Here is a 26,588-nt window from a genome sequence, read left to right as displayed (position 1 = left end):
GAAATGAGCCGCACTGTGAAACAGCCAATCAGAGCAGAGCTCAAAATCATTATTCATGACCCTTCCAAATAAGGTAATAACAGACCGTTTCATTCTAGGGAGAAATACAAGGGATGCTATTTAATAGATGCTATTTACACTAAGTGCACATAGCATATTTTCTTAGCGATAGATACTATTTACACTGTGCAAATAGAAATGGATTCTATTTACACTATGTTAAAATAAGTTTTTCTGCTATTTATATACTACTTATTGCAAATAGTGGCAACTATCTGCACCTCAGTGTTGTAGTACATTATGAAACAGTGCAATAAAATATTATTAAGTGTAAATTATAGTTTTAATTCAAATTATTAAATGGAAGCCACCATACTGGGACAATAAACCCTTCCCTACACCTAGTCTAACTCTACCTGATACTTTATTTTCAACTTTTTTATAATTTCCTTCATTTTTATTGAAAAGAAATGCCTTTCCGATGCGATATGAGATTTGAAAAGGGAGAAAAAAAGTTTGTCAAAGGCAGGTTCGAACTCTGGTCGATCTCATCAAAATGCATGCTCCTTACCGTCACTGAAACTGATGTAAAGTGGTGGAGTTACTGTAAATAGCCTTTGCCAACAAGGCAGGCTAAAGCTCTTAGTGTAAATAGACACTCCGATTTAAAATATTGTATCAATGCATTCTATGGCACCTTTACAATCCACTGACTCTATACACTGAACTGGAAAAAAAACTCCTTAAATTGATAATGCCATTTCTACTAGCAGGTCAAAAGTAAAATAAAATAAATTACAAAATATTAATAAAATAGTTCAGTAAATCAATAATATGTAAATATTGTTAAACAAATACATAAAAATATAAATATTTTAATGCAGTTATATAAAAAGCAATTTAAATGTAAAACATTACATAAATATTTTTATAAAACTTAACACTATAATTTAAAATGATTTAAAATTTTAGCCCCCGGCTAAAATTTATAGTGCCACATCTACCAATGAGTAAAAAATCTTTCAGTTTATGAGCAACATTAAATCACAGCCAACAAATCTAATGGACAACAATAACATCATATATATCAAAAATAAAACTCAGATTTGGTAATAAACATCACTGGCTACCAGAATACACAACAGACAGCAAAACGTTCATGTCATGAATATTTGAAAACAATCATTAGCTACTTGCACATCAGCCGCCGAAAATTGCTCCGCAAAAGATGCAGATGATTCAAATATACATTTATTTTCACAAATATATTTGCTTTACAACAACAGCTCATTTCAGCAGGATGCTCAATGGAACCAAATTCTGAGAAGCAGTTTTATTGTCAAAGACATGCTGTTACATGCCTAGATTCACTTCTCTGCACTCACACAGTCACCAATATCACTGAGAAGCTAAATTAAAGTGCACAAGCCTTCTTATGACAGCACAAAAATAATAAAAAGTCTTACCAAGAGGTATTAATAAGTGCACAATTAATTTACATAATTGTCTCTCTTTTCTTTAGACACACAAAAACACTGGAAGAGGTTCTGATAACCCAAAGCATCAGCCTGCAGACACCATTACTTTCAATCAGAACCCATCAAATTAAGCGAAAAGAGACCTAGCAGACTCTTGTCCAGGAAAATCATGTCATTCATTGGTTAAAATCTGAAAAACAGCAAAAATGACAGTCAAAACCATGCTTTTAATCTAAACAGAGCATGTTTGGATTAAATTTTAAAGCTAGCTGAAGCATACAGTTATGCATGTGCTTTATTTTCTCTCACCCCAGAGAGCAAAGCCTCTCTTGGCATTAAGAGCTCTGGTATTTTCCCAGAAAGGTGAAGCTGAAATCCTCTCATCTCATATATGTCATCTCACAATGCAGCGGAGCCTGAGGTGTCTCTAAGAAAGAGCTGCATTGTCTTTGAATGCACACTGGAAAGGTCACAAACAACATCCTGGAGGCCAGAGCGTCTCTGGAGAGATACCGGCACAATCTTATGAGAGTTCCTCATGTTTGATGTGGCACCTCAGCTGATGAAACACAAAAATGAATGGAATGTGTGCTGATATATCCACTCAGTTCAGGATAGGGAACTGCTGATGTAATATTAGTCATCAAACGCTCAAGAGAATAGTATATAGCAGTTATTTAAAAGTCTGGATACAGAGGAAACCATTGTGTGGTTCTCAGAGGTGCATTTATCCGTATAATTTTCAAAATCCAGTCAAACACACGGCCAGGTCATTTTTCTCCCCAAAATTAAGAGATATTTATTTTCTTTAGTATCCTAATGGTCTTGCATTTTTTCTTTGTGACATTATTTTAACATGACAATTAAAGGACAAAAATAAAATAACTAAACATGCTCTTTCCTGATCCCTGCCATGCAAAGACATTTATAAAGACTCAGACAATCCTGAACATGCAAAGAAAGGATCTGCAAATGACTAGTTTCTTTGGAAAGGAAAACAAATTGTCAAATGATCTCTGCTGTTTGTAGAGGCTTTGTAAGTGCAATTTTCAATCTTTTAACTAGTATATAAAAATACTGATAAAAAAGTTCAACATTGAGAATAAGAAATCGCAAAAAAAATTAGTTTTGTGTGCATGTGTGAGAGAGGCCCTGGAGCACAAAACCAGTTTTAAGTCGCTGGGGTATATTTGTAGCAATAGCCAAAAATACATTGTATGGGTCAAATTTATTTATTTTTCTTTTATACCAAAAATTATTAGGATATTAAGTAAAGATCATGTTATAAGATATTTTGTAAATTTCTTACTGTAAATATATCAAAACTTAATTTTTGGTTAGTAATATACATTGCTATTAACTTCATTTGAACAACTTTGAAGGTGATTTTCTCAACAAGAAAATTTTTTTGCACCCTCAGATTTCAGATTTTCAAATTGTTGCATCTCAGCCAAATATTTTCTTAACAGACCATACATCAATGGAAAGCGCATTTATTCAGATGATGTATAAATTTTAATTTAGAAAAATGTACCTTTATGACTGGTTTTGTGGTCCAGGGTCACATATATGCACACACACACACTTATTATATATATAATAATAATAATAATTATTATTATTATTAATTATTATTAGCAACTTTTAAAAATACAACGTGCAGTCAATAATGGTATAGTCTGGGCTGAAAGGCCTTTTTGTCAAGAAAATGTGTTTCATGGCTAAAAGTATAGGTGAAATACTGGAGTGAAATAACCCTGACCGTTTTTGTGAGCTTCACTATTAGAGGGAGCAATGAGATCTTTCTCTATAACACTGTTTTTCAGGGTTGTCCTATTTCAAAAAGAACAGTCCTTACACTTTACACACAGAATCTTTTTGAAGGCTTTACGAAAGTCCCTGTTAAAGATGGTGTAGATGAGCGGGTTCAGGGCGCTGTTGCAGTATCCAATCCAGAAGAAGAACTTAAAAAGTGGCTCTGGTAGTTTACAAGCCTCTGGACAAATGGCCTGCAAGCTGTAGCTGAAGAAGAATGGGAACCAGCAGACGACAAAAACCCCAATGACGACCGCTAGGACGAATGTGAACCGCTTCTCACGGACGATCATGGCTTTCCTTCTGGTGTTTGGAGTTCCTGCTGGTTTCATGTTAGAGGCCAGCTGGCTGCCCTTTGATGTTACGATGATGTTTTGGTAAGTTTGGGTTGGTGAGGACGTGTGATGGTCAGGATTCAGCGCCCCCACACTGGAGGTCGTCCCGTTGGCATTATGTCCTCCAACTACCTCGACGTCAGAGCCGGAGCTTGAACTGTCCTCGTTGTCCTTGCACCTCCTTGAGCGTTTCATCTTCTGCCGAATCTCTACTGGTGGTTGAGGCTGGTTTACAGCATCAGATCTGGACGCAGCCAGATTGGGGACAATCGAAGGGTCAACACTGTCTTGGTTTTTCCCGTTCTGCAGCTCTCGTCCTGGTGGCACACCACCTGCACAGTCTTTCCTCGGCTCTCCCGGAGGACATCTAGTGTGCTTCTTGGCAATCTGATATATGCGAACGTACACCAGGATCATGATGAGGCACGGAGCGAAGAACGACCCGATGGAGGAGTACAGGATGTACCAGACGTCCTCATTGAGTTTGCACTGTGGGCCGCCCCCATCCTTTGCCAGCGGGGTCTTATTCATGGATACCAGCGGAGGGAAAGAGATGACTGCAGAGATGAGCCACACCACCAATATGGCCCCCTTGATCTTGCGAGGGGTGCGTTGGGTCGTGTACTGCACCGGCCGGGAGATGGACAGGTAGCGGTCCAGGCTGATAGCACACAGGTGTATAATGGAAGACGTGCAGAAGAGCACATCCAGCGCTAAGATGATCTCACACCAAAACGACTCAAAGTACCAGTAGCCCATCAGCTCATTGGCCAAGGAGAACGGGATGATCAATGTGGCCACCAGGATGTCTGCTGCAGCCAAGGACACCAGGAAGAGGTTCTGAGGTCCTCGTAAAGAGCGGCATGTCAGGACGGCGATGATCACCAGGATGTTCCCGAAGATGGTGAAGAGCATGATGAGCGTCATTGCGGTGGCAAACGCAGCTGTGGCTTCAGGGGAATAAGAAAAATTGGAATTGCATGCTTTAACCTCAGAACTAAGATTTTTTCCTGCTCCCAACGCCACATCTGGAGGCTGTATTACTGCGGTCATATTGAAGTTCCAGGCTAGACAGAGAAGTGCAAAGTCTTTGATATAGAATTAAATCCTAGCGTAATGCTTCCAAAGACGTTCTTGCTTTTAGAAAATCATTGAAAGTGAAATGACTAAAATGAGTCTTTAAGTCAAAGAATGACATCCTTCAGGTGCTTCCTTTGGCGAACTTCAAGAAAATAAAAGAAAAAAATCGTTACAAATTAAGATATTGCACTTGCATTTAATAGGAGGTACTGCAGTCCAAAAAAAAGGCACAAAAAAGGCTCTTTAATATTTATCTGGTCCGATCTTGATGTCAAAAAAAAAAAAAAAAAAAAGTCAGCGCGCACTTGCAGCAATGGAACAAACGCGCTTGGAGATGCGCGAGGACACTAGCGCGTAAAAACAATACGCTTACGTTTTTAGACAGCAAAAGATAGGGAAGTAAATTTGCAGAATATAAAAATGAAAAGATTATTCAAACATAGTAGCTCCGTGTGTTTGTGTGTGTCCGAGCAGCTCTGAAATTGCCAAGATGCGTAAAAAGGTTCACCGTCTCCAAACACGCGCACCATCCAAACCAAAATTAAAATTCCTCAAATACCAAACGCTGTAAAGACAAATTGTCTTTACACAAACAGTTCCATGTCAGAGAAGGAAGAAAAAATCCACAACGGAATGCTCCAGTTAGACTTTAAGACTTGAATAATTGCTTGCAATATTTTTCAAAGTATACTTCCTCAATATGAGCGGAATAAAAAGAAACCGAGAATTCAAATACTTAAGTCCTTCTACCCGCTTCTCCATTATTTTATTCTTATACCATTTTCGTCTTCTAGACGTTTTCTGTTAGTTTGCGCATCAGTCACTGGAGTGAACTGACTCGCGTCTCACTGTGTCTCCCACCATGACGTCACGCAGAGACCCCCTTCTCATGACGTCACGACAGAGAATCACTCCTCCTCAGGGTTACCAGCCAGTTGTGAAATCTATAAACCTGTTAAATGTATAGGTTTAAGTGGCTCAAACGGAAACCACGTCTAAAAAGAAACGTTACAATTTGCGGGGCAAAAAAAGTGCCAAAGCAACTGAAAGTGGATTACTGCAAAGAGTTTTAGGAGTAATTATCATCAAGTCGTTCAAAAACCCAGTCATTTTTTTTTTTTAAATAATATTTAAGTACTGATATTTTACGAATATCAAGTGTTAAATCCACCGGGCTAGCCGGTGTTCAAATTGGAAAGAAAAAAAAAAAAAAAAAAAAAAAAAAAAAGAGAGGAGGAAAACAAAAACTGAGCAGAATGCAAAAACGCGCTGTGTGAGAATCATTTGTGAGACGTGTAGGTCTAGTTATATTCCCCCTGCTCTTCTTTAGTTGAAGGCTATTTTCTTAAATAAATTTAAAGATACAGAAGATTTCCGTTCCCCATAATGGAGTAGCCTACCAATCCTTGTGGAGCTTGTAAATGCAAAACATTTTTAGAGAATTAAACTAAACTTACACCCATACCATTATTTAGAAGGACACAATATATAATCATGAATACAAAACAATATCAGATGAACTGAAACAGATTCAGCTCTCCAAACAAGGAAAATGGATTGTGATTAGCAAAGATTCTGGTGAAATTAAACTCAAATTCCTTTAAGAATCCAAAAGAAAAACGCTACGCTAGATTATGCTATAAAATGGACCTTCATGAGATGGTACTGTATGTACATTTGTGCCTCATACCTCTTTTTGGCAACACAGACTCCACTCACATCATCTACCTAAAAAACGCACAGTGACTACCACCTACTGGACAAAACACCAAAATTACAATAAGAATTGGGGACACATGCATTTAGATTGAAAACTTTATTTGTCCTCCTAGATTCAAAATTCCTCTGTCATCAACACATAGCCATTCAAGATTTTGCTTGCTCCTTATTGTGTCTCGTCTGAAATGATGAAAGCAGATTCATTCAGGAAGAGCAGCTGCAACTCTCAATGTCAAAGTCACAGAACAATGGCAAGGCAAAGATCAAATCAATAAATAGTGCATCAGGGCCCGTATTCACAAAGCATCTTAAGGCTACAAGTACTTCCTAACTTGCCGATTTAGGAGAAAATCTTAAAAATAGAGCAATAATTTAGGAGTCCTAAATTTAGGACTGACACTAAGGAGTATTTCACAAATTGTCTTACCACTGAAACTAGCTCCTAAATCTGTGAAATGTTAGGAGTAGTGAAGAGGACTCCTAAGTCACTAAGACCAAGCCACACACTATTCCTAAAATAGCTGTTGCCAGCAATCTGCCTCAGAATAGACGATAATGCACTTTTAAAAAGGTATCACCTTATGGAGGTTAATCACAACTCCAAATTTTCCTTGTTTTCATTAGTCAGCTGGGCAAGAGGTAACGTGTTCTTGCACCCAGTTTGCATGTCTTCCCACCATCCATGATTATTCTACTCTGTCTTGGATGGGCAAGTCCATTTTAAGCACATTTTCATTTGTGGGTGAACTATTGCTTTAAGCTTATATTTTGCATCAGTTAACCTTTCATTTCAAGTAACAAATCTATTTGATGTTTTTGAGTTAACTATAATATCCCTGGTATAATAAATGCACATGACGTACCACAGTGGTAAAGCTTCCCGATCCTTTGCACATCTAGATCAGACAAGTGACTCCTCTGGCCGATCTTTACACCACTCTTTATGGGAATAATTGTGGGCTTTCCATTGCCAGAGAAATAATTGCTGCAAAACAGAATGAAATCAGGACTAATGAAATGCTCGGCCAGCCAAAAGCACATCATGCACCCAGACAGCCAGGCAAACTCTTTGGGGATATGTTTAGACTGCAACTCTTACTTTCCATAATGCATGATTGATTCTGGGTCATACTCTACACCGAGGGTGTTCCCCTTTCTCTTCAAAAAATGGTCCTCTTTCCCTGTACAATAAAAACAATACTTTAAGGCCTCTGAATTATCAACATGATCAAAACTTGTTGCACTCAATCTACAATCAGGCTTTTGTCTCAATCACTGTATTTCATTGCTTTCCACTCCACAATAAAACTAGGCCTTTTTCTGACTATTACAGTACTTCACATGTCAGGCTAAAAAGGGTTAAAGAAACCTAAACTAAACTTATTGTAATTGGTCAAATGAAGTTGCAAAGTGCAACAGCATGATCCCAGACTAAACTGAACTTATGTATACTGAAACTACTACTCTAAATTATGACAGGAATTCGATTAGCAATTTTGAAATTACGCTGAAATGCCGAATTAACATAGTAGTATTCATACTGTACCAGAGGCAATGTTTTTATCAAGTATAATGACATGATCATCACGGTCATATCGGGAATGCTCGTGGTGAAAGCCGAGGGAGTGAAGGATCTCGTGGCATATGTTCCCAACTTTACATGTTGGTCCAATCAGAAGAGGTTGCTCACCCCCTATACATCCAACATAAGATGCACACCTTTAGGAAACAACAAACTAGATTAGATATTCAGTGATGAGACCAGATTGGACTTTTTCCAAGTCTGGGAAAGTGTCCTGACAAAGACACTCCATATAAATGGGTTTCTCAAATCTGGGACTCACCCTTTTCCGTACTGAAAGTGCAAATAGTCTGCTTCATTACCATGTGGATGGAATTTGACACATGTCTTCTTGGAAATCATATTTAAGGCGTTAAGAATGTCTTTAGTCCTGCTCTCTGAAGACCGCAAACATATAGAAACAAACAATTTCTCTGAATATCAATGCATCTTCACCTGATATTACAAACGACATACAGATCTATTATTGAAATGTGACTACACCACTACAGGACACTAAAGGTATTAGAGCAATATCTGCAGAAAACACCAGCAAACATGCAGAAAAACTCACCAAGAGAAGTATCAATTTCATAAGGCACTGAGCAACGTCCATCCTCCTCGGGCCACAGCTGACTCGCTGCGTTCTTGTCAGTCTAAAGAAACACGGAGACAACTTGTATCACAAGTACTCCGAAATGTTGCTTAAATATTCAAATGAGGCACTATATTGTATGGTAAATAAGCACTGGTTTCATTTTGCAATAAATGCAACAAAAAAAATAAGTTGAGCCAATTTAAAATTAAGGCAACCAGCTTCAGCAGATTTTTGAGTTCTCTCAACTTATTTTTGTAGGAGATTCTCAACTTTTTGATTGTATAAACTTAAAACAACAAGTTGAGAAAACTCAAAAATTTACATGTAGGGTAGTAAACTGGAAATGTACAAAAGGTTTGAGCTTATGTTCTGGGTTCATTCCGACTCCGTTGAACCCAAGGTACTACATTGTACTTAGTCACTGCTATGCTGCAATAAACTTCAAGATCTTCAAAGTCCTCCTCACTTTTTCTTACATTGGCGAGCCACCCAACGAGGGTTTTCCCAAAAAAAAAAAAAAAAAAAAAGCGGTTTCTTATATGCTGTTTTTGTCAGGGAACCCACTCCTTTAAAAAAAAAAAAAATTAAATTAAAATCTAGAAAAGAAAATTAAGGACCGAAGACAGTCTGGTTTAGTCAGTCTCAGCAGTTCTTAAGCCTATTCTTTACAAATTCTGTTTAAGATTCTAACAGAACTGAATCAGCCCGAAGCAGTGTGGTGGCAGAGCTGTATTAGACCTATTGTTTCTAAAGTAACTGAAACTGACTGTGAAGTTGTGATAGTTCTGATGAAATTCTAAAGTAACTGAATTAACTCGACGCAGTGTGGTCACAGAATTATTTCATAACTGTTGTGTGTTATGGTTTTGATATGCCCGACGTACTGTGGCAAAGTAAACTGTTTTAAAAATATAACAAACCCGAAGTAGTGTGGTTGTCCGACGTACTGTGACAGTGTTGCACTTTTAACAGTTTAGTGTAGTGAAGTTTAAGGTCCAACTTAAGATGACAAGATACAGTCCAAGATTTGAATTACCATACGTAGTTCAATAAGATTTTGAAAATGGAAGTGATTGTTAAATACGTCGCTAAACATGGCACTCAGGGAATGTTTGATGGAATAGAGAAGATTGATAAACCATATGAATGGGCCATCTCTAAATTTGAAAACTATCCAAAAATGCCTAGGAACAAAAAAGGAAAAATTGCCAATGCGCTTCAAGCTGTTTTTGCGTCATACAAAGTAACTAAGAGGAGAGTCGATGAGCAAGAAGCTGAAAATGAGCGACTAGGAGTAATATCTACTAAAAAAAATGACCATGCAAGTGAAACAATATGGAAAGAAGAAAAGATTAGGATGCAGAATGAGATCACACGTCTTACAACTAATAATAACATGCTTAGATCCCCTGTAGAAGCGAAGGAGGAAGCAAAGATTGCTAAAGAATGGCACAACTAAGAAACACAGCAGTAAGACACCGTTGGGGGTCACGCTATACAATCCAATTCCAGAAATGCTAGATTTGCAGGAAGATGAGAGTTGGGAGAAAGAGTCATTCAGCTCTCAGTATTCTGACTGCACAGCTAGATTCCCTATGGCACCAGTTCATGCTACTACAACTATGCGTACTAGTGAGGGAGGAGAAGAACCAATGACCTCTACTATGAGAACGCAAAACATCTGAAAAATATTTTCTCTTCCCACCTCAAATTTTTTCCACTCACCCCAAATATTTCCCACCACCATGTCCCTTAAAGGGCTCCACAGTACTGTGTCCTATGGTGTGACGGAAAAAATGTAAAAAGAATTGCATGTACAAATATTTCTATTTGTAACTAAGGAAGAAAGACATTTTTCTCATGTTAAGTTTCTTTTCTGCATTTTTGCCATGTCACATTTGATACGGTCCAATTTTTATCTATCAACAACCCATGTATCTTGCCTTAAATGACAACTAACAATAGTCTTGATCATGTACAGATGAGGTCAGAATTGTTGGCACCCTTGGTAAATATGATCAAAGACGACTGATAAACCTGCACTCTTAATCCTTTTGAGCTTTTAGTTAAAAATAAATCAAAAATCTAACCTATCATTGAACTAAAACAACTGAAAATAAATTCTCAAATACACGTTGGACACAATTATTGGCACCCCTAGAAATTCTTATGACTAAAATATCTCTGAAGTATATTCCCATTCATATTCACAATTTTGAGCACTCCAGGGTGATTATGAACATGAAATTATCCAGCCATGGCTTCCGGTTTCACAGAAATATAAATATGAGAGGAAACAAAGCCCAAATTCCCTTAATCATCCAAAACCAAAGAATATATATCTGATGTGCAGCGAAAGATAACGGAGCTTCACAAATTAGTGAAGTGGCTTTAAGAAAAGAGCTAGAGCAGTGAAAATCCCCATTTCCACCATCAGGGCAATAATTAAGATGTTACGAAACTGCCTGGAAGAGGACGTGCGTCTATATCGTCCTAATGCACGGCGAGGAGGAGAGTTTGAGTGGCTAAAGACTAGCTAAAGGACCACAGCTGGAGAATTGCAGAAAATAGTTGAGTCTCGGGGTCAGAAAACCTTTATAATAAAAAAAAAAAAAAAAAAGAAAGTCAAACAGCACCTACATCAGCACATGTTGTTTGGGAGGGTTTCAAGAAAAATTCTCCTAGCTCATCCAAAAACAAACTCCAGCATATTCAGTTATCAGACAGGACTGGCACTTCAAATGGGACTGGCTTCTATGGTCAGATGAAACTAAAAAAAAATCAGCTTTTTAGCAGCAAACACTCAAGATGGGTTTGGTGAACACAGGGATAAAAAGTACCCCATGTGTACAATGAAGCATAATGCTGTATTTTTGATGTTGTGGGTCTATATTTCTGCTGGAGGTCCTGGACATCTTGTTTAGACGCATGGCATCATGGATTCTATCAAATACCAACAGATAAAAAAATCAATAAGTGACTGACTCTGTTAGAAATCTTATAATGGGCCATGTTTGGATCTTACAACCGTACAATAATCCAAACACAAACCTCAAAAACAACACAAAAATGGGCCACTGAGCACAAAACCATGCTTCTGCTGGCCATTCCAGTCCTCTGACCTGAACTCTGTAGAAAATGAGTGAGGTGAACTGAAGAGAAGAAGCTGTGAATCTGAAGGATGTGGAGTGATTCTGGATGAAGGAATGGTCTCTGATCTCTTGTCAGGTGTTTTCTAACCTCATCAGGCATTATAGGAGAAAACTCAGAGCTGTTAAACTGGCAAATGGAGGTTTCAAAAAGTATTGAATAAAAGGGTGCCGTTAATTGTGGCCGATGTGTATTAGAGAAAAACACTTCATAATATTTCCTCCCATTTTAAATTCTTATTCTCCAATGACAGGTTAGATTTTTGTGAATATTTTAAATAAAAGATCAAAAGGATTAACAATGCAGATTAATTTTCACAGCCTTCTTTGATCGTATTTACCAAGGGTGCCAATAATTCTGACCACATCTGTATATAAAATGAGATTTGGGCTTACTTGCAGTAAGATATCCCCCTCCTGTACAGCATAGTCTTCCTCAAAATCTGTTAAAGACATTGATAAAGACATTAAATCAGGTCTAAAGGCTCTGATCGGTCATGTTGTTGATGTCTTACCAAGCTGTGTTTCACTCGTCTTTACCAGATGAGGCGGTTCACTCTTCAGTGAGTTAATATATCCTGTGGATAAAAGACATCACGTTATATAACTTAAGTTTAGTTGGTTAAAATAGCAGCACAGTTTTCCTTCAGTACCCAAAAACAGCTTTATTTGAATCCATATGCTATATCCATGAATGTAAACTCAGAATATAATTAATTGTGCCAGATTTGTGTGATCAGAATACCTTCAGAAAGCCATACAACCAATAAAATGAACCACAGCATTTTAAACAGTTGCTAACTTGTGGACAGAAGGACAGTATAAACGACTAAACAAACGTGTGCTTTTAAACACGCCCTGGATTATTTCTTATTTGGCCACCTGGGGCTCTTGATTGATAATTAGTTCTGTGAACTTCAATCAGGTCCTGTTTTCAACAGCGGTAGGAACCAAACACGCTCTTGATGTAGTTTCATTCCGGACGGTTTTATTGGTGGGACACAGAAAAACACACGTGAACTGTTTTGTTGTTGACCGCTGAAGATAATATGGTGAGCGTATGAAATTAATCAATGTATTGTATTTTTTATTACAAGAGATAGATTTACACCAACTAGGAATGTTTTATAGAGCTTAATTTCCCGGATGTTTCGCCTATTTTAAAATAAAGAGGTAATTTTTTCAAAAACCTGTTTTTGATTATGATTTTTCGTGCTATATGCGAGGAAAACAAACCGAATTAATATCCTACATCTGAAATATCTCTTATATATCGACACGTTTCTGGCAAATTACCATAATATCAACAGTGATTGTTGCTGTAAATCAGAAACATTGCGTGTTAAAGATGTGTAAGAGTTATGTTCTTTCGATATATTATTATATATGTGTTTTTTGTATACCATGGTGCTGAATGTTTACCATATTCACCATGGTATTTCAAAGCACTTTTGTGGTGAATAACATGGTATATTGCCATGGCACTTCTATCATTACCAGGATGCATTTTGATCATTTTTGTTAGTCTATGGACTTAAGTATTGACAGAAACTATGGTTACAATTGTTAGTATAGTAAACATGTAATTTATCTGAACATGAACATATTCTCTTATTCTAACAGAACTCAAAATGACGAGGTGGGCCCGAGCAAACAATGTCCATAAACACCAAGCAGCAGACGCCACACCATGGAAGCAGCTGAAGGGGAAAGCTGGAGAAGCAGGAACAAGCGCTGGTGAACGACACGTCAAGCAGGGACCAGGCGTAAAGAAACACAACCACAGAAAGAAGAAACAGGAGCATGACAGTGACGATGTGAACGGGTTTCTGGAGTATTTAAAGCAGACCGGTCAGACGCCTGAAGACCAGGATCTGAGAGGAGAAGTGGCAACAGCACTGAAGAAAGACGCGAGACGAGAGAACAGACGGATAAATAGACAAAACACCAAAAAGAGCAATATGGTGAGGAGCAGGATGCATGTAACATGATTACTGTGGGAGCTTTTGGAATTAAAAAAAAAAAAACGATAACTGATACAATTCAGTCTTTTTTCCCCTCGCAGTTTTTTTTTTTTCTCTCAGTTCTTGCATTTTTTTTCTCTCTCATAATTCTGAGAAAACTGCGATACATGGGTAGTATGGGATATATGGCGATATAAATGGGTAGTTGGCAAATAAAAATTGGACTGTGTCCTGCGTTGTGACAGCAAAAATGTAGAAAAAAAAAAACTTAACATACAAATAACATGAGAAAAATGTATCTTCATTCTTAGTTACAAATAGCACGAGAGAGGTTTATATGTTAGAGGCTTTTTTTTTACACTTATCCATCACACCATAGGACACACTTATACGTCAACTAACCATATATATTTAACTCAAAACGGTAAAATATAAAAAACTGCGAGATGCATCTCAAAATTGAGTTAATCTGATTGCCAGATATAACCTCAGAACGCAGAATTGAAACGCTGCAATACAGAATGAAAAACTCAGAATTGCAAGATGTGGTCTGCAACAATATAGACATAGCTCCGTTTGAGTCCCGGCTCACGAACCTTTCCCAATCTTGTCCACCCCCCACTGCACTTTTTGTCTAAATTACTGTCCTGCCCTAATTTAAAAAATAAAAATCCAAAAGAAATGTGAGATATTAAGAATTGAATAAGTGGAAATTAGCTTTCATAGATCATCAATAAGTCTAAATATGAAATATCTCACTCATGTTCTCATATTTTCCATCTAGATCTGCTTCAACTGCCGGAAGCCTGGTCACGGTCTCGCTGACTGCCCAGAGGCGGATAACGATGAAGAGATGGGTCGCGGGATCTGCTATCGGTGTGGTTCTACCGAACATGAGATCCAGAGATGCCGTGCTAAAGTGGATCCTGCCATGGGTATGAGTTGAATGAGACGTTTAGATGCTCAAAATGGAATGAAATGGCTTATCAAATTAATGCAGCTCTTTTCTAGGTAATTACCCATATGCCAAGTGTTTTATCTGCGGTCAGACTGGGCATCTGTCCAAAGCCTGTCCTGATAACCCAAAGGGACTGTATGCTGCAGGTCAGTGATTTCACTCTTTAAGCACTTAATATCTGTGAATTGTAACACTCATGATGTGGAGTTTTGTTCTTGTAGGCGGTTGCTGTCGGGTTTGTGGTTCAGTGGAGCACTTTCAGAAAGATTGCCCTGAACACCAGAACTCAAGTGAGTTCCACTAATAATTTGGTATCTTCTTAATTGGAAATAGAAGCATGTAAATTAACTCAAACTTCTTTTTGGCAGCTAATTCCATCACCCTTGGCCGGCTGTCCAATCGAATCAGCGCTGACCACGAGGACATCCATGTGCCTGTGAAGAAAACACAAGCCAAAAAAGACAAGGTGGTGGTGTTTTGATCCTCAGCGGATTGAGGAGAAATATAAAAATGGACTATTTAACTAATACTTGCAATTTAGATTTGGTTTCTGCAGTCATGAACTCACCAATGATTCACTGTTGACCTCGGATGTTTGTAGACAAACAAAAGTGACTGTTCCTGTTGTGAGAACATTTACTTGCTATTAAAGGTCCTCGTGATGAAGTTACCTGAGACTTATGATCATCACATATGTGCCTGACGTTTTAATTATGAATCATGTTTGTTCTCATTTATATGCTCAAGAAAGTAAAGAGAATTTGAAAAGACAGTTTATACTCCTTTTTTAAAAGAGTGTTATATAGTGTGTTTTCTGTATTAGCCACATTGCTTATGGCTGTCTAGCGGTAAAAAAATAAAGCTGCATGCGTAGTGCAGAAAAAAAAACTTTTCCGCTGCTAGTCCGCTCTGAGAAATGTGGTTTGTGGAAGAGGTTTAGAAATGGATAGAGGATGTCTTAAAGCAGAAGAACAAATAAATACTTTTTATAGTAATACATACTTATTACAGGTTTATCAAACTGAATTTGGGGTTTTAAACTCTTATCAATACCATTTTTCTTTTAGTCAAAAAGTCATATTTTTTATTATCTATAAACCGGTTTATAAAGCATTGATTCTGCAGTATACAGAACTAAGGATGCACAATTATAATCCATAACACAACTGTTAATTATTTCTCTTGATATTGCAATGGCAATTCATTTTAATTTGACATCAAACTACAAATGCATGTCATTTTCTTGATGTAGTTACATATCCAAAGAACTGTGTGGTCAGCAAATCTTGCTCTAGCAATGAAATACAGGACATTGCTGTCTCTTCCAAAGATCTGGACCAGCTCCACATAGGGCAGCACCCCAGACATCACCTGGTTGTAGTACGACATCTAGAACAGCAGCCAGAAATGATCAGATTGAGCAGGAGAGTGATGCTTTTATTCAGTTTCAGATGGTATAGTTGCAGGCTGAATAGCCTATTTCATGAACGAGGAATCCTGCACAATTAACTTCGCTCCGAAGCATTTTTATGGATTATAGACTTGTATTTTGGCAAGAAGCAACAGTTAAAATTTAACTGACTGTGTTGGCTGTGGTGCATTTAATGTGATAAATGGTTTCCTCCTCATGTGCTTTCTCAACCTCTTCACAGCTCCTGGAGGACACAATCAATTTAAGATAAAGGGATGTAATAAACTCTTGTTAGCCTACAAATAGTTTTAGTCCCACTGTGGTTATAACCGCAGAGCGGCGAGAAAGCATGAAAAGCCGTTGTTTTGATCCTCATCTCAACTTTAAAGTTTATCTGCCTCCTCGTGCATTTACCCCTGGTTTCACAGACAAGGCTTAAGCCTAGTCCCAGACTAAAATGTGAATCTGAGGTGTTTCAACTGAAAGAAACTTGCACTGACTGATCTTAAAACATGTCAGTGCCTTTGTTTTGTCTTAAGATGCACACCAGTAATGTTTTTTTCTAAGGCATGTTTATAAAAATTACTTAAATGTCCTAATTGAACTATTAATCCTGGTTTAGGCTAAACCCTGTCTGTGAAAGCGGGCCTGAGTGTTCTTGTCAAAGCGCTTAACCTGGATGCTCCAGCAGTGCTAAAACAGCACTGATGAACGAGCCTCCCACCGTACACAAAAGCAATGCTGCAGAATGCATTGATTTTGCTGTCAATATGGCACAATCAGAAGAAATGATTCAGCGTGGTATATGGCGGGTGGGAGGTGTTAGCGCCCGCACACACACGTCTTAATACTATCACCTGTAACCCTGCAAACACACGCCACTGAAAAAGAATAGCCAGGTGTTTATTTCACCGTGGGACTTCAGTTTCTGCATCTATTTCCTGCTGATATGAGTGCGGTCTCTGTTTTGTTCCAGCATCTCAAAACAAAAACAGCTGAATAATTCAAGAAATGTCTAGTCTTTACACATCCCAACAGGAGCAGAGAGCTGAAATACTTAGCGTAGTAGTAGCATCAGACATCTGTCAGTCATTCTTAATATGCTTCCTGTTGAAAAAACAGCATATGCTGGTTAGGTATGCTTTGAAACATGGCTGCTGGTTTGAGCTGGTTTAAGCTGGTCAAGTGCTGGTCCTAAGCCGGTCCTGAGCAGGAGCTAGTTGCTTAGGACCAGCACATGACCATCTAAGGACCAGCTTAAACCAGCTCAAAACATGCCTGACCACCAGCATATGCTGTTTTTTTTTCAACAGGGCTATTAGCCATCGCAGCCCAGCGGTTAGCACACATGGTCCAATTTAAAACTGTATCAAGTCAGCTAAATGGCAACGCAGAGCAACTAAAATGCTCTTGACATTAAATTTTTATTTATGTGGAAAGCATTAGATTTTACTTCTCTAATGACAGTAAGCGGAAACAAATGTGAGCACTTAACGCTTACTCAACAGACGGCCCACAGGCTATAAAGGATAAACACATAAAGAAAACATAAATAATTTATCAATTTATGTAATATATGTTATAGGCCTAATAAGTTGTTAAATATTAAAATATAAAGATACTATTAGCTGCTATATATTGGCACTCATAATGTGAAAAAGCAACAAGCACACCAAACAACTTAAAGAGAAGCATCGTCCAACAAAAGAGAACATTTAATAACATGATTTCACTCCAACATCAGTTCATTTCTGGTCTGATGTGGCTGAGGCAGAAAATAGTTCTATACTGTAATAATGGATATTATGAAAATACTAAAGATGGATTGAAGAACATAGATAAACCATATGTGACCCTGGAGCACAAAACCTGTCTTAAGTCGCTGGGGTATATTTGTAGCAATAACCAAAAATACATTGTATGGGTCAAAATGTTCAATTTTTCTTTTATGTCAAAAATCATTAGGACATTAAGTAAAGATCATGTTCCATGAACATATTTAGTAAATTTCTTACTGTAAGTATATCAAAACTTAATTTTAGATTAGGAATATGCATTGCTAAGAACTTCAATATTTCAGATTTTTTTGACCAGGTCCAGGGTCACAAATATTGTCACATTGTGTGTTTATAAATATAATAAGTATGAATAATTTAATAAGTATTTCTATCTTCTTTTTACTCAGTCTGGATGCCTTTGCCCATATTAGGGATTTCCTGGAACGTCACGAGTTCTATTACTTCTGTGATGTATATGTGGAGGATGCCCTCAGTCTTCCAGTATGAATGAAACACAGATTATATGTGACCCTGGACCACAATACCAGTCATAAGTGTGATTTATACATCATCTGAAAGTCGAATAAATAAGATTTCCATTGATGTATGGTTTATTAGGATAAGATAATATTTGGCCGAGATAGAACTATTTGAAAATCTGGAAAAAAATCTAAATATTGATAAAATCATTTTTGATATATTTATGGTAGGAAATTCACTAAATATATCCATGGAACATGATCTCTACTTAATATCCTAATGATTTTTGTACACAATAAGTGCATTGTATCAAGTGATTAATTTCAATGTAGGTGGCATAATAAAATGCGTCAGCTAAATGAATAAATGCATAGTATTTAAGGTCACCTAAAGTGGGACCAATACATTTATTATTTTTTTAAATATCCTATTTCATATATAAGTAAAATGCTATATATATATATATATATATATATATTTAAACACATTTTAATCCAATATAATAAAACAATATAACATATCTTATTGCGTAATTAATGCATTGAATGGCTTATAAATGTAATGGTAAATTATAGAAGAGAATTGCAGCTAAAAGGCCAAACTGCTTCACAGCAATGGAAAGAAGGAAAAGCCATTTGTAACAAATCCTCGTTTCACTAATGAGTTGACACTGTGTCTGAGTGTATCAACTAATGGGTTTCATCATTACACGCTTACCTCCTCCATTACCACATCATTTCATTCAAATGCTCCTCTAATATTTCCTCAGGTATTCTTTCTAGCTTTTATATTTTTGATATTGAACTGTTCATACACTGATTTGTTCCTGCTCTGTTCAAACTTCTCTAACACACACACACACACACATATATATATATATATATACACACATCTCTCCATATGTTGCTAACTCACACATTCTGTGAATTTTAGAAACTGTGATTTAGCATCACAAAAGCATCCACGCATGGCAACAAATGCTTCCCTACACTAAAGACAGTTTGGCTGTCTGGATATTGGTCATTTTTGATAATTAGAGACTATGAGTTTATTACACCATATAGAGGGAAATATTCATATCCATTTCCTATGCACTCAGAAGCATAATGAATGCAAACTGAGACAAAAGCTTTGGGCCTTGATGCCAGAAAACAATACTTCAAATATTCCTCTAGAGCTCTCATATTGCTCTAGAAACAGTGAGAATAATGATTGTTTATATAATATGCACATTTACTTGGTTTTCTGTATAAGGACATACTGTAACAATAGTTCATTATGATTGCCACTGTTTGTCTGGGGGCAAACACACACAGTCCAACTAATTTGTGTGTCTTAGCTCATTGTTTGTCCTCTAAAATGTAAAAAAAACAAAGCAGCAAGACACAAGCATGCTAAACGAATGAGGTTACAGTATGCATATCATGCTATTTTATTAACAAACTTCTGCTGGTTTGCACGGTTAGTCAGCTTGTGTTGAAATCACGCAAGGGTAAATTTGGAAGGAACTGCTAAATCATAGACCAGTACTTCCTTTTTTTCATGCTTTCTTGAAGAAATACGTTTTGATCATTTACATTTGTTCACATGATGCTTTTGTCCTAAGATGCATTAAAAAACAGGAAAAAATGCAATAATCTAACATAAACCAGCAATATTAGCAGTCAAAGGTTTTATTTTATAAAGAATATAACTTCAGCTTTAGCTATGTTGTTTTCTGGAAAAAATCAGTCGCAAAAAATACAAGATATTTTAATTATAGAAAGAGGTGAGGTGGCTTCTGCCTTTTCTGTGAAGAATCACTCTCAAAGTCTTGGGGTTTTGATGCCAGAGAATAGACTTTATTACAAAATGAGAATAAAGCCGAGAAGTTTTCTGCAGAAAAGATCTCCAGAATGTTTTCTGTGTCCTCTTTAAATAGTTTTTTCTCTAGGCGTGTTCAATACATTTCAGACATATGCGTTTTACCTTTTTTGGCTGTGTTTTCCTTATACATACAATTTGATTCCTCCCTAGAGAGAAGGGGCTCCAAGACGTGTTATAGTAAGAAAAGAGACACCCTTTATATTTTTACAGATGTTTCTTATCTCGAGGGTCTGCACATTCCATCTATGCATGCATTCCATCATGATTATAATGGAAGAATAACTTGATACATAAATGGCTAAATTCACATTAATTATACTTGATTAATTCATATTTTGACTAATAAAAATCTTCTACAGAGGCTTTTTAAAATCTTCAAACATAAATTAAAACCCAAAAATGAAAAGATGCTGAAAATGTATTCACCCTCAGGCAATCCAAGATATAGATGAGTTTGTTTCTTCATCAGAACAGATTTGGAGAAATGTAGCATTACATCACTCGCTCACCAATGGATCCTCTGCAGTGAATGGGTGCCGTCAGCCACAGGTGATCCACATGACTTTTTAAAGTCCATTTTTAACCCTTTAAATATGTTTATTCATGAAATACAAAAGGAGAGGATGAGAAGATGGTGATTGTTACTTTCAAGTTCCAAAAAACACATAAAAGTATCATAAAATTATATACAAATAGGAATTTGTGGTATTCTTGTAATTTATGGTGAGGAAACAAATGTACTAAATGAGCATCATGTAATCTTCATAATGATGCCTCATTATGATTCTATAAGAGTAAATACTGCATAAAACATTTCTGTTTTAGTCAACCAGGGAGTAACGTCCTGTCTGTCTTATGCCACCTGACTTTTAATTCCTGCAAAATCACCTACGGAACATGTTAACAACCCGGGGTTAAAGCATGAGACACAATCACTGTCAAGTAAACAAAGATAACATGATACTCTACTTAGAGACAGACTGACCTAATGCATTATTCATACACGAACATAGTTAATGAGAAGGGAGATAATGAAGCTTAAGCGATCAGCCGTATAAACTAAACTAATTCACTGGGGGATGCGGTTAAAATTAATTATGCAGTGCATGCTCAAAGCAAAGAGTCCAAACACATACAATACGCAAAAAACAAAACATAATACACATGTTTTGAAAAAGTGCCATAAGCCCAAAAGAAATCTCAGTGGATGCTCCTTCAAAGCTGGGATTCTCAGTTGGGTTTAAGTGTCAGCTTTGTCTCAGATGTTTCTGCTTAAAAGCCACTGGAGAAATAAAAACACAAAATGAGACTTAAACTAAAAGTATAAAGTTATTAAAAGGAAAGGAATAGTTCACCCAAAAATGAAAATTTACTCAACCTCAGGCCATCTAAAGGTGTAGATGACTGTGTTTCTTCATCGGAACAGATTTGGAGAAATGTAGCATTACATCACTTGCTTGGCAATTGATCCTTTTGTTTGGACTCTCATTCTGACGGCACCCATTCACTGTAGAGGGTCCATCGGTGAGCAAGTGATGTAATAGCAAGTTCACCCAAAGATTTGGAGAAAGTTAGTATTTCTTTCATGTGGATATTAGCACAGCTCAGATTATTTGGATTCAAGAGAATTGAATGAGAAATCTTTGTGTGTACACCGACACCTCTGAGTTTCATTGCAGATGTCGATCTTGAGCACTGTTAAGATCCCTTCTGAAACTCTAGGATCAGGATAGGTCTCAAAAATCTTAATTAACTCTCATTGTTTTGAGTTGAACAATTTAAGCTCAATTTTTCCATGACATTTCCATTTGAGAAGTCAGTTGTTGTCAGGATTTACATCAGAAACAAAGTTGATATTTAAACAAAACACAACCAATACCTCAATTACACTCTTAAAAATAAAGGAGCTTCACGATGCCATAGAAAAACCTTTTTGTCTAAATGGCTCCATAAAGAATCTTTAACATCCGAAGAACCTTTTGGTGAAAGAAGGTTCTTCAGATTATAAAAAGGTAAGGAAGAGATGGTTATTTAAAGAACCTTTGACTGAATGGTTCTTTGAGGAACCAAAAATGGTTCTTCTGTGGCATCGCTTAAAGAACTTTTTGAAGCACCTTTATTTTTAAGAGTGTAAGTCTCCACAGCTACTGTATAAAAAAGAAAAACAAATAAAAAATGCTATTAAATGTAACATTTTCAATCATTAAGCATTTAGCATTGTCTTATCACAAATGAAAGTGCAAACTTGCAAAAGATCGACTATCTGAAGCAGTCTTGTGTTGTTGTTTAGTTCACCGAGGCCCTTGAGATGATGAATTGTTGTATAACAGCTGTTAAAAGGTACATTATGCTCAATAATATTTGTTAAATAGTGTTTTCTTTCTAATGGACAGCGGTGTGAACAGAACTAGTGTGGGATGACTGACTCATGAGGCCAATGTGTGGCACCATCACCCATCAAACGACTGCTGCTGCAATCATCTAACGCAGGGGTCTTCAAACCTGTCCTGGAGTACCCCCTGCCCGGCACATTTTGTATGTCTCCCTCATCTAGCACACCTGATTCCACTCATCAGCTCATTAGTAGAGACTGCAAGAACTAAATTGGGTGTGTCTGATTAGGGAGACATACAAAATGTGCCGTGTTGATTGATTAGGAACCACTGATCGAACGCATGCACAAAAAAACGGTAAGCATTGTGACTAAGTTACGCCAGTTTTATCTCATTCTCATTATCATGTGACGCTGGTCCAAGCTTTTTACTAGCAGTAATAACATGTGTGAGCAGTGTCAATCAGTGTCATTTTTAGTGTTGTCAGCAAAGGTTAGCATCACTATTACTACTTAAACAAACCCTAAACTCTGTGTAGCCTAGCTGTAACTCATCCCATATTGCTGATGATGCTGTACATATATGAATGAACAAAATGGGGGGAAAAAACATACAGAAAGTATGCAGAAATACTTATTTTTGCATAATAGGTCCCCTTTAACTAATTATATATTTTATTTAGTAACATGCATATAATTTAGCCCTTACACACACGCACACACACACATGCTAAATGCCATAGACGGATGTGTTTAACCACTGTGCTCATATCTCAAGGCCTTGCTTGCCCAATTCACTGGCCACATCATGTTTTTTTTTTTTCAAACCAAAAACAGGGGTTCTGTGTGAATTGGTCCCTTACAGACATTAGCATTGTTGTGGTGAATATTGTACAGGCAAGCAGTATATTCACAAAGTTATGAGACACTTGGCATCATTATAAAACCTACTCAGTTTCACTGATATATATCACTGAATAAATTCTTATCACATTCTCAGAACTAGAGCCTCGTCGCAGAAACACAAACCACCGCCACAAATACCTTTCATGAGAAAGTGAAGTTAAGTTTCTCATATCAGTGACAGCATCATTTGAACATCCAGTTCTGTATCTCTGGGTTATTCCCCTCGCGTTACTGCCAATGGCCATTTCTTGCCAAACACCAGCTCAATTAGAAATTATTCATGTACAAATTAACCCAGCGTGTTTGCATAAATGGACGGGACAGGCCTTTGACTGAACATACCGAGGCGAGTCCAGATTAGTAGAGTTGTTACTAACGTGACCTCGGTTCCCTGAGATGAGGGAACGAGCGTTGCATCAAGTCACATCGTTTTATGAGGAAACTCCTGTTTACTCTGATGCTGAAGCCTGATTCATTCATGTTCGTGTAGCTGAAAAAACAAATGGCACTTCAAAAATACAAATTCTCTATATAAGGCCGCTAAGTCATCAATTTATCGCATGGAAGCTTATCCAACACTTATTCTCTTGTCTCATGAAACTGAGGTTATGTTAGTACCCAGAGCATTTTCTATCTAATGGTCTTTCCCGTTGCATCAAGGATGTTTTTGGGGAATGCATCCAATAGTACCGTGCTATAAGGAAGTGCAGAATGAAGCTGCTCTGCGAGCCCAGCCCCGGAGCACTCGTAATGAGGGCTCCTAAAAGCTCGATCCAATTATGAGACCCAAGCCACAAGGCTGGGGTGCTGGGGACCCAAAATCAGCTGACTGGAGTGGCTTGAAGGAGGGTCTTGTATGGCCCTAAGGACTATGGACAAGTCCCAAGTCTGAGTGTGGAAGGGGTGCTCCCCTTATCCAGCAGCTCTTGCAGATGGGTGCTGCACAACAGCCAGAAAAGACTGGCCATTTAAGGGCCACACGGCACACACACACACACATTAATATGAAGAGTTTATTTGCAAAAACAGATAACTCCAGTTTTTTACATTTTCAAAAGTAATGTTTTTTATTATGTTATCATGTTTTTATTGTGTTCGACTGTTAGTTAGTTGTATTTTTATTTTTTTACCTAAGCACAATAACCCAAATGCAGTTTGAGAAGGCCAAGAAAGAAAGAAAGAATGACATTTTGAGGGGAAATTAAATTTTTTAATTAAGTTATAATTAATATAAAGTACAATATTTAAAAATAATAAATATTTCAAATAAATGAATAAATAATAAAAAAAAATGTTCAATGTATTTACATTAAAATCCATTGACACTACTGTATAAACTGAGCAGGAAAAAACTGCTTAAATTGATAATGCCAGATCTACCAGGTAAAAATATATATGTGTATATATTATATATTATATGTGTAAATATATACATATATATAGGGGTTGAGGGGACATATATTATATATATTATTATATTATCATTAGTATACTGCTAAAGCATATTTACATTTACATTTAGTCATTTATCAGACGCTTTTACTCAAAGCAACTTACAAATGAGGACAATATAAGCAATCAAAATCAACAAAAGAGCAATAATAGGCAAGTGCTATGACAAGTCTTGATTAGCCTAATGCTGCACGCATAGCAATGATTTTTTTTTTTTTTTTTTTGTTATTTATATAATACATAAAAAAGAAAACAAGATGAAATAGAAAAAAGAATAGCGAAAGCTAGTGTTAGAGGGCTTTTTTAAGAAAACGGATAGACTGCAAGTGTTAGAGGGACAAGTATTTGTTTTTTTATAAAAAAAAAGAAATATAGATAAAATCTATATTTTATCTAAAATAAAAGAATTAGAAAAGAGAGTGCTAGAGATAGAGGGTCAGATAAAGATCAAAGAGATGTGTTTTTAGCCATTTCTTGATGCTCGCATTGAGTTGGGCAGGTCATTCCACCAGGAGGGAACAGTTAATGTAAAAGTCTGTGAAAGTGATTTTGGGATGGCACAATGAGTACATAACATAACAGAATATTTGAAAACAATCATTAGCTACTTGCACATCAGCCGCCGGAAATTACTCCACAAAAGATGTAGACGATTCAAATATACATTTATTTTCACTAATATATTTGCTTTACAACAACAGCTCATTTCAGCAGGATGCTCAATGGAACCAAATTCTGAGAAGCAGTTTTATTGTCAAAGACATGCTGTTACATGCCTAGATTCACTTCTCTGCACTCACACAGTCACCAATATCACTGAGAAGCTAAATTAAAGTGCACAAGCCTTCTTATGACAGCACAAAAATAATAAAAAGTCTTATCAAGAGGTATTAATCAGTGCACAATTAATTTACATAATTGTCTCTCTTTTCTTTAGACACACAAAAACACTGGAAGAGGTTCTGATAACCCAAAGCATCAGCCTGCAGACACCATTACTTTCAATCAGAACCCATCAAATTAAGCGAAAAGAGAGACCAAGCAGACTCTTATCCAGAAAATCCATTCATTGGTAAAACCAGCAAAAATGACAGTCAAAACCATGCTTTTAATCTAAACAGAGCATGTTTGGATTCCATTTTAAAGCTAGCTGAAGCCATACAGTTATGCATGTGCTTTATTTTCTCTCACCCCAGAGAGCAAAGCCTCTCTTGGCATTAAGAGCTCTGGTATTTTCCCAGAAAGGTGAAGCTGAAATCCTCTCGTATCCAGCTCTGTCATCTCACAATGCAGCGGAGCCTGAGGTGTCTCTGAGAAAGAGCTGCATTGTCTTTCAATGCACACTGGAAAGGTCACGAGCAGAAATAAGTTCAATTTCACGTAAATAATTTTTTTTTCTTCGGTATCCTAATGTTGGTTTTTTTGGCACTTTTTGCCATTGTTTTGACATGACAAGACTTTTATAAAAACTCAAAGGCAATACTGAAGTGAATTTACATGAAAACAGATCTGCTAGTTTCTTTGGCAAGGAAACAAATGATTATTATTATTATTATTATTATTATCAGAAGTAAAACTTGCAGAAAATACAAGAATATTGTTTGTGTGAAATGACCCTGACAGTTTCTGCGAGCATCACCTTTAGAGGAATCAAATGACAATTTACTGTAGGCCTACAAAACCTTTTTTTCCAGTATTGTCTGCTT

General features: G+C 36.9%; 3 protein-coding genes across 3 annotated transcripts; 1 reads left to right on the top strand and 2 right to left on the bottom strand.

Moving 5' to 3' along the window:
* Positions 1-3,316: 3,316 nt before the first annotated feature.
* LOC306863836 (alpha-2B adrenergic receptor) lies at positions 3,317-4,681 on the bottom strand (the record flags this gene model as incomplete). The annotated part of the gene is made up of 1 exon (XM_079407378.1): positions 3,317-4,681. The coding sequence occupies one exon, from the start codon at positions 4,679-4,681 to the stop codon at positions 3,317-3,319; it is 1,365 nt and encodes a 454-aa protein (XP_079263504.1).
* A 131-nt stretch (positions 4,682-4,812) lies between these two features.
* On the bottom strand, positions 4,813-13,160 carry LOC306863835 (zinc metalloproteinase nas-4; the record flags this gene model as incomplete). The annotated part of the gene is made up of 9 exons (XM_079407377.1): positions 4,813-4,850; positions 7,291-7,412; positions 7,527-7,608; positions 7,974-8,146; positions 8,272-8,386; positions 8,563-8,644; positions 12,132-12,178; positions 12,251-12,313; positions 13,139-13,160. 9 exons carry the CDS (start codon positions 13,158-13,160, stop codon positions 4,813-4,815), a joined length of 744 nt encoding a protein of 247 aa, XP_079263503.1.
* LOC306864568 (zinc finger CCHC domain-containing protein 9-like) lies at positions 12,577-15,650 on the top strand. Its single transcript, XM_079408665.1, has 6 exons — positions 12,577-12,787; positions 13,359-13,699; positions 14,484-14,634; positions 14,711-14,803; positions 14,879-14,947; positions 15,026-15,650. Exons 2-6 carry the CDS (start codon positions 13,367-13,369, stop codon positions 15,136-15,138), a joined length of 759 nt encoding a protein of 252 aa, XP_079264791.1. The 5' UTR covers positions 12,577-12,787; positions 13,359-13,366; the 3' UTR covers positions 15,139-15,650.
* Positions 15,651-26,588: the final 10,938 nt, after the last annotated feature.

This window comes from Barbus barbus, assembly GCF_936440315.1.
Source record: "Barbus barbus genome assembly, chromosome: 45".
In the NCBI taxonomy this organism is placed as follows: domain Eukaryota; kingdom Metazoa; phylum Chordata; class Actinopteri; order Cypriniformes; family Cyprinidae; genus Barbus; species Barbus barbus.
This window is presented reverse-complemented; position numbering and strand designations above follow the sequence as displayed.